We start from the raw sequence: 13,293 nt of genomic DNA on the forward strand, positions 1-13,293 counted from the left end.
AGCAACGGCCTAGCTGATAAGGAAATACCTCCGGAGGATCTGCTGCTACGTACCTACCCCCGCATCTGACTGTTTTTCATTCTGGGCAGTAAGCGCTGTACAGTGCCTTGCAAAAGTATTCAGCCCCCTTGAACTTTTCAACCTTTTGCCACATTTCAGGCTTCAAACATAAAGATATGAAATTGTTATTTTTTGTGAAGAATCAACAACAAGTGGGACACAATCGTGAAGTAGAACGAAATTTATTGGATATTTTAAACTTTTTTTAGAAATAAAAAACTAAAAAGTGGGGCGTGCAATATTATTCAGCCCCTTTACTTTCAGTGCAGCAAACTCACTCCAGAAGTTCAGTGAGGATCTCTGAATGATCCAATGTTGACCTAAATGACTGATGGTGATAAATAGAATCCACCTGTGTGTAATCAAGTCTCCGTATAAATGCACCTGCTCTGTGACAGTCTCAGAGTTCTGTTTAAAGCGCAGAGAGCATCATGAAGACCAAGGAACACACCAGGCAGGTCCGAGATACTGTTGTGGAGAAGTTTAAAGCCGGATTTGGATACAAAAAGATTTCCCAAGCTTTAAACATCTCAAGGAGCACTGTGCAAGCGATCATATTGAAATGGAAGGAGTATCAGACCACTGCAAATCTACCAAGACCCGGCCGTCCCTCTAAACTTTCAGCTCAAACAAGGAGAAGACTGATCAGAGATGCAGCCAAGAGGCCCATGATCACTCTGAATGAACTGCAGAGATCTACAGCTGAGGTGGGAGACTCTGTCCATAGGACACAATCAGTCGTACACTGCACAAATCTGGCCTTTATGGAAGAGTGGCAAGAAGAAAGCCATTTCTCAAAGATATCTATAAAAAGTCACCTGGGAGACACACCAAACATGTGGAAGAAGGTGCTCTGGTCAGATGAAACCAAAATCGAACTTTTTGGCCACAATGCAAAACGTTATGTTTGGCGTAAAAGCAACACAGCTCATCACCCTGAACACACCATCCCCACTGTCAAACATGGTGGTGGCAGCATCATGGTTTGGGCCTGCTTTTCTTCAGCAGGGACAGGGAAGATGGTTAAAATTGATGGGAAGATGGATGGAGCCAAATACAGGACCATTCTGGAAGAAAACCTGTTGCAGTCTGCAAAAGACCTGAGACTGGGACGGAGATTTATCTTCCAACAAGACAATGATCCAAAACATAAAGCAAAATCTACAATGGAATGGTTCACAAATAAACTTATCCAGGTGTTAGAATGGCCAAGTCAAAGTCCAGACCTGAATCCCATCGAGAATCTGTGGAAAGAGCTGAAAACTGCTGTTCACAAACGCTCTCCATCCAACCTCACTGAGCTCGAGCTGTTTTGCAAGGAAGAATGGGCAAAAATTTCTGTCTCTCGATGTGCAAAACTGATAGAGACATACCCCAAGCGACTTGCAGCTGTAATCGCAGCAAAAGGTGGCGCTACAAAGTATTAACGCAAGGGGGCTGAATAATATTGCACGCCCCACTTTTCAGTTTTTTATTTCTAAAAAAAGTTTAAAATATCCAATAAATTTCGTTCCACTTCACGATTGTGTCCCACTTGTTGTTGATTCTTCACAAAAAATTACAATTTCATATCGTTATGTTTGAAGCCTGAAATGTGGCAAAAGGTTGAAAAGTTCAAGGGGGCTGAATACTTTTGCAAGGCACTGTATACTGCCATGTTATCGCGAACTTTGTACAGACTTTTCTTGCTGCAGGGATGAAGGACTCTTTCCCAACCCCCTCACCAAACGTCTCCACTCTCTGCTTCTTAGCTTAATTCCACCAATACAGTAGTTGGTTACTTTTCCGACCCCCCATCCCATCCCTAACCCGTGGCTAGTTGTGTGATGTTTTTACATGTGCTTGTGTGCTGTATGGGGCTGTTTTTTTTTCGTGTTACCAAAATGTGCTCCTAAAGGGAGAACAATCTGGTTGCCGTTTTTTTTATCCCCTTCTTTCTCAATGTGTTCATTTTTTTCCTTGTTTCTTCGAAAGATGGCGCCGGTGAGGTGGCTGCCGTCAGACTGCTCCGAACTACTGTGGCGGGGCAGTCTCAAAAGCATTTCACTGCTAGTTGTACTGTGTGTATGACCATGTATGTGACAAATAAATAAACTTGAACTTGAACATTAAGAACGCTGCTATTATGGGTCCAGTTTAAAAAACTGTCCTTTTGTTTGGTGCAGCCCAATCACAGAGTCTCTACTGAGTATCACTGACCTCCTGTAAACAAACAAGCTGCTCTCTGTTTCAATTCACTGTCGTTTGTCATCTAGCTGAGAATATTTGGAATGTTTTAATAGTTGGAATTATTTTAACTGTAAGTAATTCTTCTCACTCTTTTCTTTTAAAATATGGACACCTAATAGACCCAGAGAACAGTTTCATCTCATGATGATGTTAAGCTTGTTGCAGTGAAAATAAAGAAACGCTTTTAATATCAGAATCATACCCATATCTATCTGCTACAGGAAATGTGTAACGAATAGGCTAACTTGACAAGAGGGGGGTGAACACACACAGAGATGTTTACAAGACGTTTAATAATAGCAAAAAACAAGACCTGACTAAACTATAGTAGACCCTAAGCTAAGCTAACACATGCTAACACCAAACAGGAACATGACTAGAACACTAACGACTTTGAAACAAGAGCACAAGCATAAACCAAAACCAACATGAGCATAAACCAAAACCAAAATCATCTCCGCTGAAGGATCCACAGCTGCTCCCTTAAATGCCCTGAGCATTACCTGCAACAAGGAGCAGCTGTGGATCATTAGCTCCATTGACCAAGAGACCGGGGCGTGGCACCTACACACTACATTTCTTAATGTAATTTCACAACCGCTTACGTCTCGCATCTTCCCTGGTTAACTTTATGTGTTTATCCACCGAGCTGATGTGGTCTGTGAAATGTGGTACAGTCTGAGATTTCATCATAACCCAGGTGTCCTCCACATACCTGAACCAAAGGCTCAGTGGCGTCCCTGAGCATCCTCCATGTACAGGTCAGCAACTATAGGTGAAATTGGTGACCCCATAGCGCACCCATGTTTCTGTCTATAGTACTACCCCCTGTATGTAAAGTAGGTGGACTAAAGACACAGTTCCAGGAGCAAGAACACACAGTCGGTGGTAAGGGTGGTCCTCTTTTTCAGGGACCATTTTATTATTTGATTATTGTAATCCATAGTTAAAAACCCTGTTTAATTTTAAACATTACAATACAGAGTTTGTAGCTCTCTATGTAGCTGGAACTCAGCACCTTGCAATGAATTTTACGCTTTAATTCATGCTTCTGGAAATAAACAGACTCGAGTATGAGAATGGGTACATGTTGTTTGCGTTTATCATGTCCCCTGTCGATGACTGAAGGCAACACCCATCATTAGTCAGGTCTGGAAACATGAGACTGGAGCTTAGATTTACTTCCTAGAACTGTGAACTATATTTTAAAAGCCTCTTTTAATCAAATTTTAGAAATAAATATTCGATGAAACGTTCTCATTGTGCTTCGATTCTACTTTAATGACCTCTGAATACAGGATGTGGGTGGTCAACAAGATTTCTTATATGTAATAATGTGTAATAATAAACTAGGCAAAAGCAAACGTTAGTGTATACAAATTTCTAACAACTTTATTTCACATATCCATTGGCCCCGCCCACAATACCATAAAAGGCAAACGACAGCTCACTTCCAACGCTTGGATTGGACTGTATGTTAACGTTAACGCTTGGTTCTGGTCTTTCAGGAACGAGCCACTTGGAGTTTTTACCCAGTGGGCGACATCAGTTAATGAGCCGAACAATGTAGGTGCATACGAGGAGTGTGTTACAGTGACCACTATTGGCTGGTACGATGTGCCATGTACACAACTGCGTCCTTTTGTGTGCTTTGATGGTAAGTGTAAGTATATAGCACACATATAAAGTCCACATATTTCTGACACTGTGTTTTATTTTATAAGCCAAAGCTACAGCCTGAAATAACTGGGTTTATATACAAGAGCCGCCTTGTAAATAAACTGCTCGTCATCCTCAAACATCCAACATGCCAACATTTAACCTTATTTAAGCTTTTCTTCTGTCATAGCGCCACCTGTTGGTCACTAAACTCTCTCTCTCTGAATCAGTTCAGTTAAACTACTTTATTTGTTACCTCTTGACAGTTGTTTAAGCCGATCTTCACTTAGAAAAGATGAAATAGCATTTAGCTGCTGTAGTGTTTACAAATGTACAGAACTTCATTAAAGTTGGGACAAAACCTGAAGGCTAGTTTGCAAATGTGTATTGTGAATCTTGTGCTGATTTTGTTAAAGTTATACGAACAATGCTTAATGGTCCAGTATGCAAATTTAAAATAAGCGCCTTGATTAAAATATAAATATAATGTAACACAGGCACCTTACACGTAAACCATAATAGACTAGCGGGTTATGTTTAAGAGATAGCACCTCCTGTTGGTCTCTACACCCCAGACCTTCTCAGACTAACATCTCAAACGTGCACTGTAAAAAAGGCTAGTTGAAATATAAGAAAAAAATACTTAATTCAAGCATAAAGTTAATCAATACTAGCCAAATTATCTGTCCATGCAGCAAGATAATTTTACTTGACAAGAATTCTCAAAATAAGTTTGTTCAAGTCTTGAAATTAGATTGCTCTGACCGGCTACCAAGAGCTTAAAATAAGTCAAAAATACTCATTTTTAGATAAAATGACTTGAAAACAGATTTGCTAGACCACAGTAACAAGTATAATATTCTGAATATGAGCAAATAATACTTATTTAGTTTTTGGAATTCTTAATATAGGTTTTCAAATTTAAGTGTAAAATACTTAGTACTAGGGTAGTATGACTACTTGAAACAAGTTGTCTCATCTTGAAACAGGTACTCTTAAAAACCACATTTGACTTGAAACTAGGTTTTAATCTTACATATTAATGTCTTACATATCTTACATATTAAATATTAAAACAGGAAACCCATAAGTAAATCACCACCAAAACAAGTGAAAATTCTGTCAACATTTATTGACAGTACTGTAAAACTATCAAACACTTGTTTAATACACACTAAACAATTGAAGTACACAGTACTTTGCAGCAATTGACAGTGAACAACTGCACAACATCACCTTACCACTAGTACAGTCAACTTCCCAAGAACATGGAATGAAGATACATCTCAGTATACTGAGCAAACAGCAAGATAGACCAAGTTATGCAACTACATCTTAGTAAAGGATTTCCACTTTGTCAATGCTTGATTATTAAACCACTTGTTTGTGGGTAGGTGAGGGAGGAGTGAGTGTGAGAGAGTAGAGAGAAAGAATGTGTGAGAAAGAGAGAAGAGGGAAAGAAAAAGATTGACAGAGAGAGACATGGGAGAGGAGGGGGGTTTAAATAGACAGTGAACAACTGCATTTGAACATGAGTTTCCCCACTAGTAAACAAAAAAAAACAGGCCATGTGCAACTACTTCTCAATAAATGATTTCCACTCCGCCATTGCCCTCTTATATGCACCTGTAGCATCTCGATCATGGATCGCATCACACAGTACCTCAGTTTGAATGACCGAGAGGAGGGTTGCAACACATTTTGGGTACATCAGGTGCATCGTGTAGTAGTATGCCATTAACATCAACATCCCATCAAAGAACTCCTCCTTTGGTATGGTGCTTACAGGTACGTTTCCCATGGCAAGGATGCAGACCTTTCCATCAAACAGTAACACTGGACTGGTGAGAGGACGCTTCTCCAAGTAAAGCGATGGATCCTCCCTTGCCTTTAATTTAAAAGAAAAAGAAAAAAATTGTAAATGTCTGAAGACGTTAAGAGAAAAATCAATATAGTAACTGAAATGCACAATAACCTCACCTGAAGGACATGCAATAGTGCTTCACTGGGATTCCCGAGCCGTTTTGGTGGCGAAGTTGGTGAGGGAAATAGTGATGGGAGACCAGTCAAAATGGCAATGGTGAAATCCGCTGGAAGAGGCATAATTAGATAAATTATTTTAAATAATTAAAAACACCTGTGTATCAGAGGTCCTGCAGACACAAATTGGAAGCTGAAGGATTACAGTAGTTTTGCAGGGTTCAGATTTGGAATAAAACTGCAACATACCATCATGCATATTCAAGGGTATAGGGGGTTTCAGGACTTTCTTCCACACACCATAGAACTGGACATTGGCACAGAAGTTTTCCCATCTTTTCTTTGTTTCATCAATGTATTTGGGGTTGGTGCCACCCAAGATGCGACGCAGCTCATCCATTGCCTAGGATAAAATTGTGCATTTAGTGCAGCTGATATCATTATACAGAAACAAGCACACAAAAAGGGTGAGATATGAAACTTACATTTTGAGGGTCTTTGAAACATGAATATGCTTCAAATATCTTCGCAATCCTGTCTTCCTCCTTCAACACACTTGAGTCAATGAAGGCCCGCCTTCCATCAAACTCAAGGTCCAAAATTTGAGCAACATCACTTGGGTTGGGTTTTGAGTTGGGTTTGCTGTACATATTGAAGAGTGTTTTGTAGTGCCTTGCCTGCATTTTCAGACTGTCCTGATGTTCTAAAATACAACAGTAGAGTTCAGACAGTTTAATAATTTCTAAATATATTTTCTTGATCAGCCAAAGAACAGGGAAAATAAATAAATAAATAAAACTCATTGGTAAATATTCAAAGTGCCAGTGTAAAGGTAAGCTCTTTAACAAAATATAAATCCAAGGGAAAACACACACGCACAAAATAAAAACAAACAATACCGAATGCAGTATTACCTGGACTTAAGTCATCATTGCTGACATCGCTCTCTGGAAGAATGACAGTTGAAGCAGTTGAAGCTGAAGAACTTGCAGTACCTTCTTCTTCTGTACTTGTTTCAAAGAGTGATCTCTTTGCAGACCCTCTTTGTGGCTTTGGGCCCTGCCTCTTTCTTGGAGACTTCATATTTTGCAGTCGTTTATACATTTTAGAGTAAATCGTCAGCTGTGGCAAAGGAAAGTTAAGCTAAGTTAAGCTGCCATGTCATCCACCAAGCCCTTAAATGGTTTAGATGCAAAATAACTTACATATGGCAGATCTGAAGTGTCACGTAGCATAGGGTAATAGTCAACGATCTTCTGTGACATTGCTCTCAGCTCAAGTTTTGAGGGGTATCTTTCCTCTTTTCCCAGAGGACTAGCACGCAGGATGGCAACCATGCTGGTGATTGTGTTTCTGATGAGCCTACAACTTAGCTCCTTTGACATCTTGCAAACTTTTTCCTTTCCATTGCGGAGCAAATCAAAATACTGGCTGCGCACCATGTCCAACTCTGAGTCAGTGTACACTACATACTCTGGTGGGTCTGGCAGTTTCACCGTTTTGGCTGTGATTTCATGAACAGGGGTAGAGGTCTGAGGCTGGCTTGTCAACACTGCACAGGTAGCTGACACATTCCCACTTCCTCGGTTTTGATCAGGATCACCATCCTATACGAATTACAACACCCACAAAACATTCTTTAAAATAAAATCAAATTTTATGCTTTCCAAAAACCTCCTGAGTTCCTCCACAGACGCATTACCTTTGGACCAATCATGTCCCATAATTTCTTCCTCTTCAGAAAATTCTCTGGTCGAGGAAAGAGGTCTTTCAAATCTTCCCGACTTAGGGTTTTCAGAACCTCCTCATCAATATTTGCAGCTTTAAAAATATCAGTAACACGCCTGGCATTAGTATCACATCACATATGTTTTGATACGAATTTTTCATTGAAACATAGCCTACAACTGTACATATCTATGGATATTTGCTAGCAGCATGACTAGACTAACTGAAAAAAAAAACCCGGCAAACATTGTTTTAAAATACATACAAAACGAGATGAATGCACGAATAATTCTAACACATCGTCCATTCTGATCAGCAAATAACCCCTAACTTAACAGGAATTTCTTAGAATTGCCAACTATTTAATTTAGGTTTATCCAACACTTTTCTGAAATGCTAACGTGTTAGCTTGTGAACTTGGTGTTTCTCCATCTGCACATGATTCCATTAATGTACAAACTGACACCATGCTTTGAAATAGTCTAGTTTAAACACAACTTACCCCGTAGCACCGACAGTGTAGTCTCGTGTAAATCATCCATACCGAAGAAAGTGGCTTTTCTCTCTATCGCTGTTCTCAAATGTGAGCCGATATCTGAGGACAAAACATATAGATAAGTTGGCTAATGCTACCTAGCAAAAACATCTAGCTTAGTAGTGTAGACTTGCTGACTATGACTAGTTTTCGATAATAACGTTAAGCTCCTCAGTCTGCAAGCTAGGAGAGCAGGTAAAATATTAAAAATATTAAATAATATCGGAACAAATGTATACAATGCTGTAACATACAATATACTATACCAAATATATCGTGAACATAATGTTAAATCCGTGCTTACCCCGAAGTGCACTTTTCAGACGGCTTCTGTTGAACACTGCTGCTTTTTCCCAAAATGTATCAGGCGCCAAATCTCTTCGATTTATATATCTGACGTCATTTTGATGTGACTGTGAGCGGAGAGCAGGTCATAGAGCAGAGGCGTGAGCAGCATGTGCAAATATTTTCTCATATACAAAATTGTACGACATAAGTTGTTGTAAAAAAGTCTTGAAGGGAATTCATATTTCTGGTTAGCAAATAGGAGGCACAGGTGTAACCAAGCCCACAGACAAGCACCAAAACGAGCCTACTAAAGACTACTGGAGTGAATCATGGCAGTGTGGCGGTGTATGATCTGTTTCGTTTTTGTTGCGTTAAGTATAAAATCGCTCCTCAGCCACATAAATGTCACGCATAGCCGTAGTCAAGATTTTTGGGTTCTGTGTGGAATTGATGGTTGTGAACAAGATTTTAGAGTTTACAACTCATTTTATCGCCATCTTAAACGAACACACCCTTTGTATTTGGCGACCGGATGCCCACCAATGGCATGGGGGACAACACCTACTTCAGCTGCACTTGGGTCAGAGAACTTTGGTGCATCTATTTTTTCTGAAGCCGCTACTCCTGCAAGAACGTACTTTGTGGAGGAACAGTCACACGGCAGTCAAATTGAAACTTGTATGGAAACTCCTCCTGATTCCCATTCTTGTATTCAGGTAAGTTTTGATTTAAGTTAATTTTTTTAAGTTAATTTTAATCCATGAGGCAGATTTATGATTTCTGTATGGTGAAGTGAGGAGAAGACAGTCAAAATGTATGCTATAAAATGTATTGTAGGCTATGAAACCTAATTTGAAATTTAATTTGTATTATGGATTTGAGTGCATTTGTTATGACTGAGATATTCGATTTTATTCATGAAAGGAAAATAATGGAGCTGGAACATCTGTAACCGAACCGGATATTGGCAAGTCTGCGGCAGCTTTTGCAATCAGTGTCCGGGAAGAATGCCATCTGTCACAGGTCAGTTTTGCTTAAAAAGTGCATGTAGAAAGAGTGAATGTAATAATAATTGATAAACTGATAGCCTAATTGTAAAGTAGGCTAATTCTAATGCATCAGAATGTGTTGCATTTAATTCTGTGATGTCATGACATTATATTAGTAAAAATTAAGCCCAATTTATGACTTTTCACAGAGGACCGTCAACAGAGTCATTGGAGGGGTGCAACAGTACCAAGCAACTCTCTTGGATACATTAAGGATAAGAATGAGAAGCATTTTTGACAGACATCCAGAGACAACCACTCAGCTTCAAAATGAGGTTCTGAATACTTTTGATACTTTCGAAGATCCTTTCTCAACCACAGCATATGGACAGAATAGGACTATTTGTGAACTCTTCAGTCCAGTCTGCCCAGAGGGAGTAGTTGTCTCTCAGAAGATTTGTTTGGTTAAGCAAGGTAGTTCAAAGGTTATGGCCATAAGAAACAAAAGTTTTTACTATGTACCACTAATTGAAAGTCTAAAGCAGCTACTGACCAATTCCAGAATTTTCTCCATGTTGAACACTGTACCACAGAGAAGCAGAGAGGGATTCTTGTATGACTTTTCAGATGGGTCTCTTTTTACATCTCATCCTTTATATTCTGTGAGGCCTAATGCTTTGCAGATCATTTTGTACTCAGACGAGATTGAAATATGTAACCCTTTAGGGCCCCATACTTCTTCAAATAAGTTGTTAATGGTTTACTACAGTTTAGGTAATATTTAGGTCCAAGTTAGCAGCAATACGACTCCTTGCTATTGCAAAATCTGTTGATGTTTCTAAATGGGGTATAGATGTTATTTTACAAAGAATTATAAAAGATCTTATTCTGCTTTATAACGGTGTCAAGGTTGAAACACCACATGGTGAAATGGACTTGTTTGGAGCTGTGATAGCAGTATGTGGAGATACACTTGCTCAACATGAGCTTGCTGGCTTTAAAGAAGGGGTTGGCTTTGCCTATAGCAAGTGCAGACACTGTGAATGCACCTTTGAGGATATGCAAATATATTTTGATGAGAATAATTTTGTCAGAAGAACACTAGAAAGGCATATTAGGCAATGTCTTGAAATAGACAAGGCAAGCACAGATACTTTAAAGTCCTCCCTCAAAACTACTTACGGAATTAATAGAAAAAGCAGACTTATTGATGTTCCTGCATTTGACCTAATCAGGCAAACTCCACAGGACATAATGCATGTCATTTTTGAAGGTGTTGCACCAATGGAAATGAAGCTTGTGTTAAAACGTCTTATACTGTCAGGTAATCTAGAATTAGATGTGTTCAATTCAGCCATTCAGAATTTTCCTTACTCGCCTCTTGATATACGTGATAAACCTTGCCCTGTTAGTGTCAGCACTTTGACAGCAAGTGACAACAAATTGAAACAATCATGTGGGCAAATGTTAATACTGTTAAAAGTATTACCTTTTATTCTGTATGACTTGGATGATGAGTATGTTACATTTATTGTTAAGCTGATTGAAATTGTTCAGATTGTTCTTGCTCCTATTATTTCTTTACAGACAGTAATACGGCTTAAACTTATGATTGAAGAACACCTTAGTCAGTTCAAACATTTATTTCCCGAAACTAATGTAATACCCAAGCAACATTACATGTTGCATTTGCCCAGTCAAATTCAATCCCTTGGTCCTTTAATAAGAACTATGTGCATGCGGTTTGAGGCCAAGCACAGTTATTTCAAACAGTGGGCTCCAAAGTTGAATTTTAAAAATGTGTGTAAGTCACTTGCCAAACATAATCAATTTCTTGAATGTTGTCAACATGAAATTGGCATTGAACATCCCATTTTTGCAACCGAGAGAGAATTGGGGCCTGTTACTGATATTTCAAATACTGATTATGTTAAGGCCAAATTTAGAGATTTTTTTAATATGGACATCAGTCAATCTGTTGTCTCTGTGAAGTGGCTAATTCTCAATGGAAATAAATACATCAGTGGGAAGTCTCTGATTATTGCAGATGTGAATGATACTTTGCCTGTGTTTGGACTGGTGAAAGACATCTTTTTAGTAGATTCTTCTTTTGTTGCTTTTGAGTATCAGCGTTATGAAACATTGCATTTTGATAACAATTTGTTGGCATATGAAGTTGCAGTTCCTGCTATTGCCCAGGCGACAGAATTGGTGCATGAGCTTTTAGATCACACCTCATATTTTCCAGTAAATTTTAAGGATAGTGTGTTTGTGCCAATAAAATATACTCTCTGTGATGTCCTTGTACATAGGAACGGCCCTGGGGATGTATAATGAGCTCTGGGTGAGATGTCCTCATACTGTACATTAGTTTGCTGTAGCTAGGTCAGTATTGGCCAGTTGTAGGCTGTTTGTTTTGCTGATCCAATTCCACTGTTGAAAAGTGGTCAAAGCCAATCTTTTGTTGGTTTGCTTACTTTGTTCTTCTAATTTTAATTATGAATTCCATTTACCAATAAAAAATGTTTTTACAAATGTAACTGTGAATTATTCTCAAATTAAGAAATTGAACTTAAATCAAGAAATGTAATGTATGAATCAAACTCAGTTTGTGTGGCTAAATCTTGAAATTAGTTTTGTATTGTGGAATAAAAGAGTATAAATGGATTCCTAAGGTATTTTTTACTTGTTTTACCAACAATATACTAAATTTAAGATTTCTTGACTAAGTAAGATAAGATAGACACATTCATGATGAATTTAAGACTATACCATGGGACCAAATGTAAGAAACTAGTGAATAATTCAAATATTTTGAATAAATAAAGTGTGTTACCCAAGTTTAGGTATGAATCCCGTCCCAACTTTTTTTGGAACGTGTTGCAGGGCTGAAATGCAGGAATGGATGTTTATTAATAAATGAAATGAAGTTGAGCAGATAAAAGATGAAATATCTCAGCTTCATCCTGTCTGACATCAAATAAAAGTCAAAGTCAATGTAAGAAACTCTGTGTTTTTATTATTTATTATTACTTGTATTTTGCATACTGTCCCAATTTTTTCTGATTTGGGGTTGTAAAATAAGAGGGAACAATGCTAAATTTAAATTAAGTGTAAGTAAATCTGTGTGATGTCACAATTTGATCTGAAAAGCTTACTTTAAATAAAACAGACACAGTTTAGGAGTGGAGACGGTCATAACTCAGATCAGTACAGGTAACTGGACTTGTGATCAGAAGGTTGCTGGTTTAAGCCTCACCACTGCAACATTTTATTCAGTCACACTTGTTTAATGTAAACTGTAAACCCTGGACAACAAGAATAAAGTCCAACTGAAGGTTTTTAGCATCATCATCTGGGTGTAAAGAGTCTCTGAAGGGATCGTTCAAGTCGGGATGTTGTTTTCTAGAATGAACACTAGGCGGCAGCATAACATTCGCTTTAATCTAGTAGAACTGAAACGTGAAAATACTGTAAGTTTGCAGGTGGTGGTTTGGGTTCTGCTTTTATTAAGGACCTGATTTAAACTGAGAACATGAATATAACACTAATGAAATAGAGGTGATGTGTCCCAAATATCTTTCTAATTACTAAATACTGAGCTGAATTAGATTTCAAGCACAAGATGATTGTGTGTGTTGGTTAAGGTTCCGTTTACAGCCTGATGCAGTACAGTAGAGTTCTGTACATTATAGCATCATATTTCAGGTTGAGTTATTATTATATTCACCCTGTAAAACAACTGTGATGCAGCTGCACCAGAAATTCTGCATAAATGGGATAAAACGTCCCTTTTGTGGAAGTTTGGTCACAAGATAAAAATGC

The 13,293-nt window shown here is 38.4% G+C and overlaps 1 protein-coding gene and 2 long non-coding RNA genes across 3 annotated transcripts; 1 reads left to right on the forward strand and 2 right to left on the reverse strand.

Moving 5' to 3' along the window:
• Positions 1-5,061: 5,061 nt before the first annotated feature.
• On the reverse strand, positions 5,062-6,325 carry LOC134318426 (uncharacterized). The gene is made up of 3 exons (XR_010013381.1): positions 6,178-6,325; positions 5,929-6,038; positions 5,062-5,836 (listed from the first exon to the last, which is right to left on the reverse strand). It is a non-coding gene; the product is annotated as an uncharacterized LOC134318426 (long non-coding RNA).
• Positions 6,326-6,350: 25 nt separating this feature from the next.
• Positions 6,351-8,198, reverse strand: LOC134325348 (uncharacterized). Its single transcript, XM_063007517.1, has 6 exons — positions 8,159-8,198; positions 7,631-7,749; positions 7,134-7,535; positions 6,843-7,050; positions 6,414-6,631; positions 6,351-6,359 (listed from the first exon to the last, which is right to left on the reverse strand). The coding sequence occupies exons 1-6, from the start codon at positions 8,196-8,198 to the stop codon at positions 6,351-6,353; spliced, it is 996 nt and encodes a 331-aa protein (XP_062863587.1).
• Positions 8,199-8,625: 427 nt separating this feature from the next.
• On the forward strand, positions 8,626-9,757 carry LOC134318431 (uncharacterized). Its single transcript, XR_010013382.1, has 3 exons — positions 8,626-9,195; positions 9,404-9,502; positions 9,678-9,757. It is a non-coding gene; the product is annotated as an uncharacterized LOC134318431 (long non-coding RNA).
• Positions 9,758-13,293: the final 3,536 nt, after the last annotated feature.

The sequence above is a fragment of the Trichomycterus rosablanca genome, chromosome 1, assembly GCF_030014385.1.
Source record: "Trichomycterus rosablanca isolate fTriRos1 chromosome 1, fTriRos1.hap1, whole genome shotgun sequence".
Taxonomy (NCBI): Eukaryota; Metazoa; Chordata; class Actinopteri; order Siluriformes; family Trichomycteridae; genus Trichomycterus; species Trichomycterus rosablanca.

What these genes read in the sequence shown, in the direction of transcription:
- LOC134325348 (XM_063007517.1), bottom strand. Translation starts at nt 8,198, where the DNA reads ATGGATGATTTACACGAGACTACACTGTCGGTGCTACGGG. An exon ending in TACACTGTCGGTGCTACGGG is followed by an intron (nt 7,750 to 8,158) that starts GTAAGTTGTGTT and finishes ATATTTTTAAAG; the next exon opens with CTGCAAATATTGATGAGGAG. An exon ending in GGGACATGATTGGTCCAAAG is followed by an intron (nt 7,536 to 7,630) that starts GTAATGCGTCTG and finishes TAATTCGTATAG; the next exon opens with GATGGTGATCCTGATCAAAA.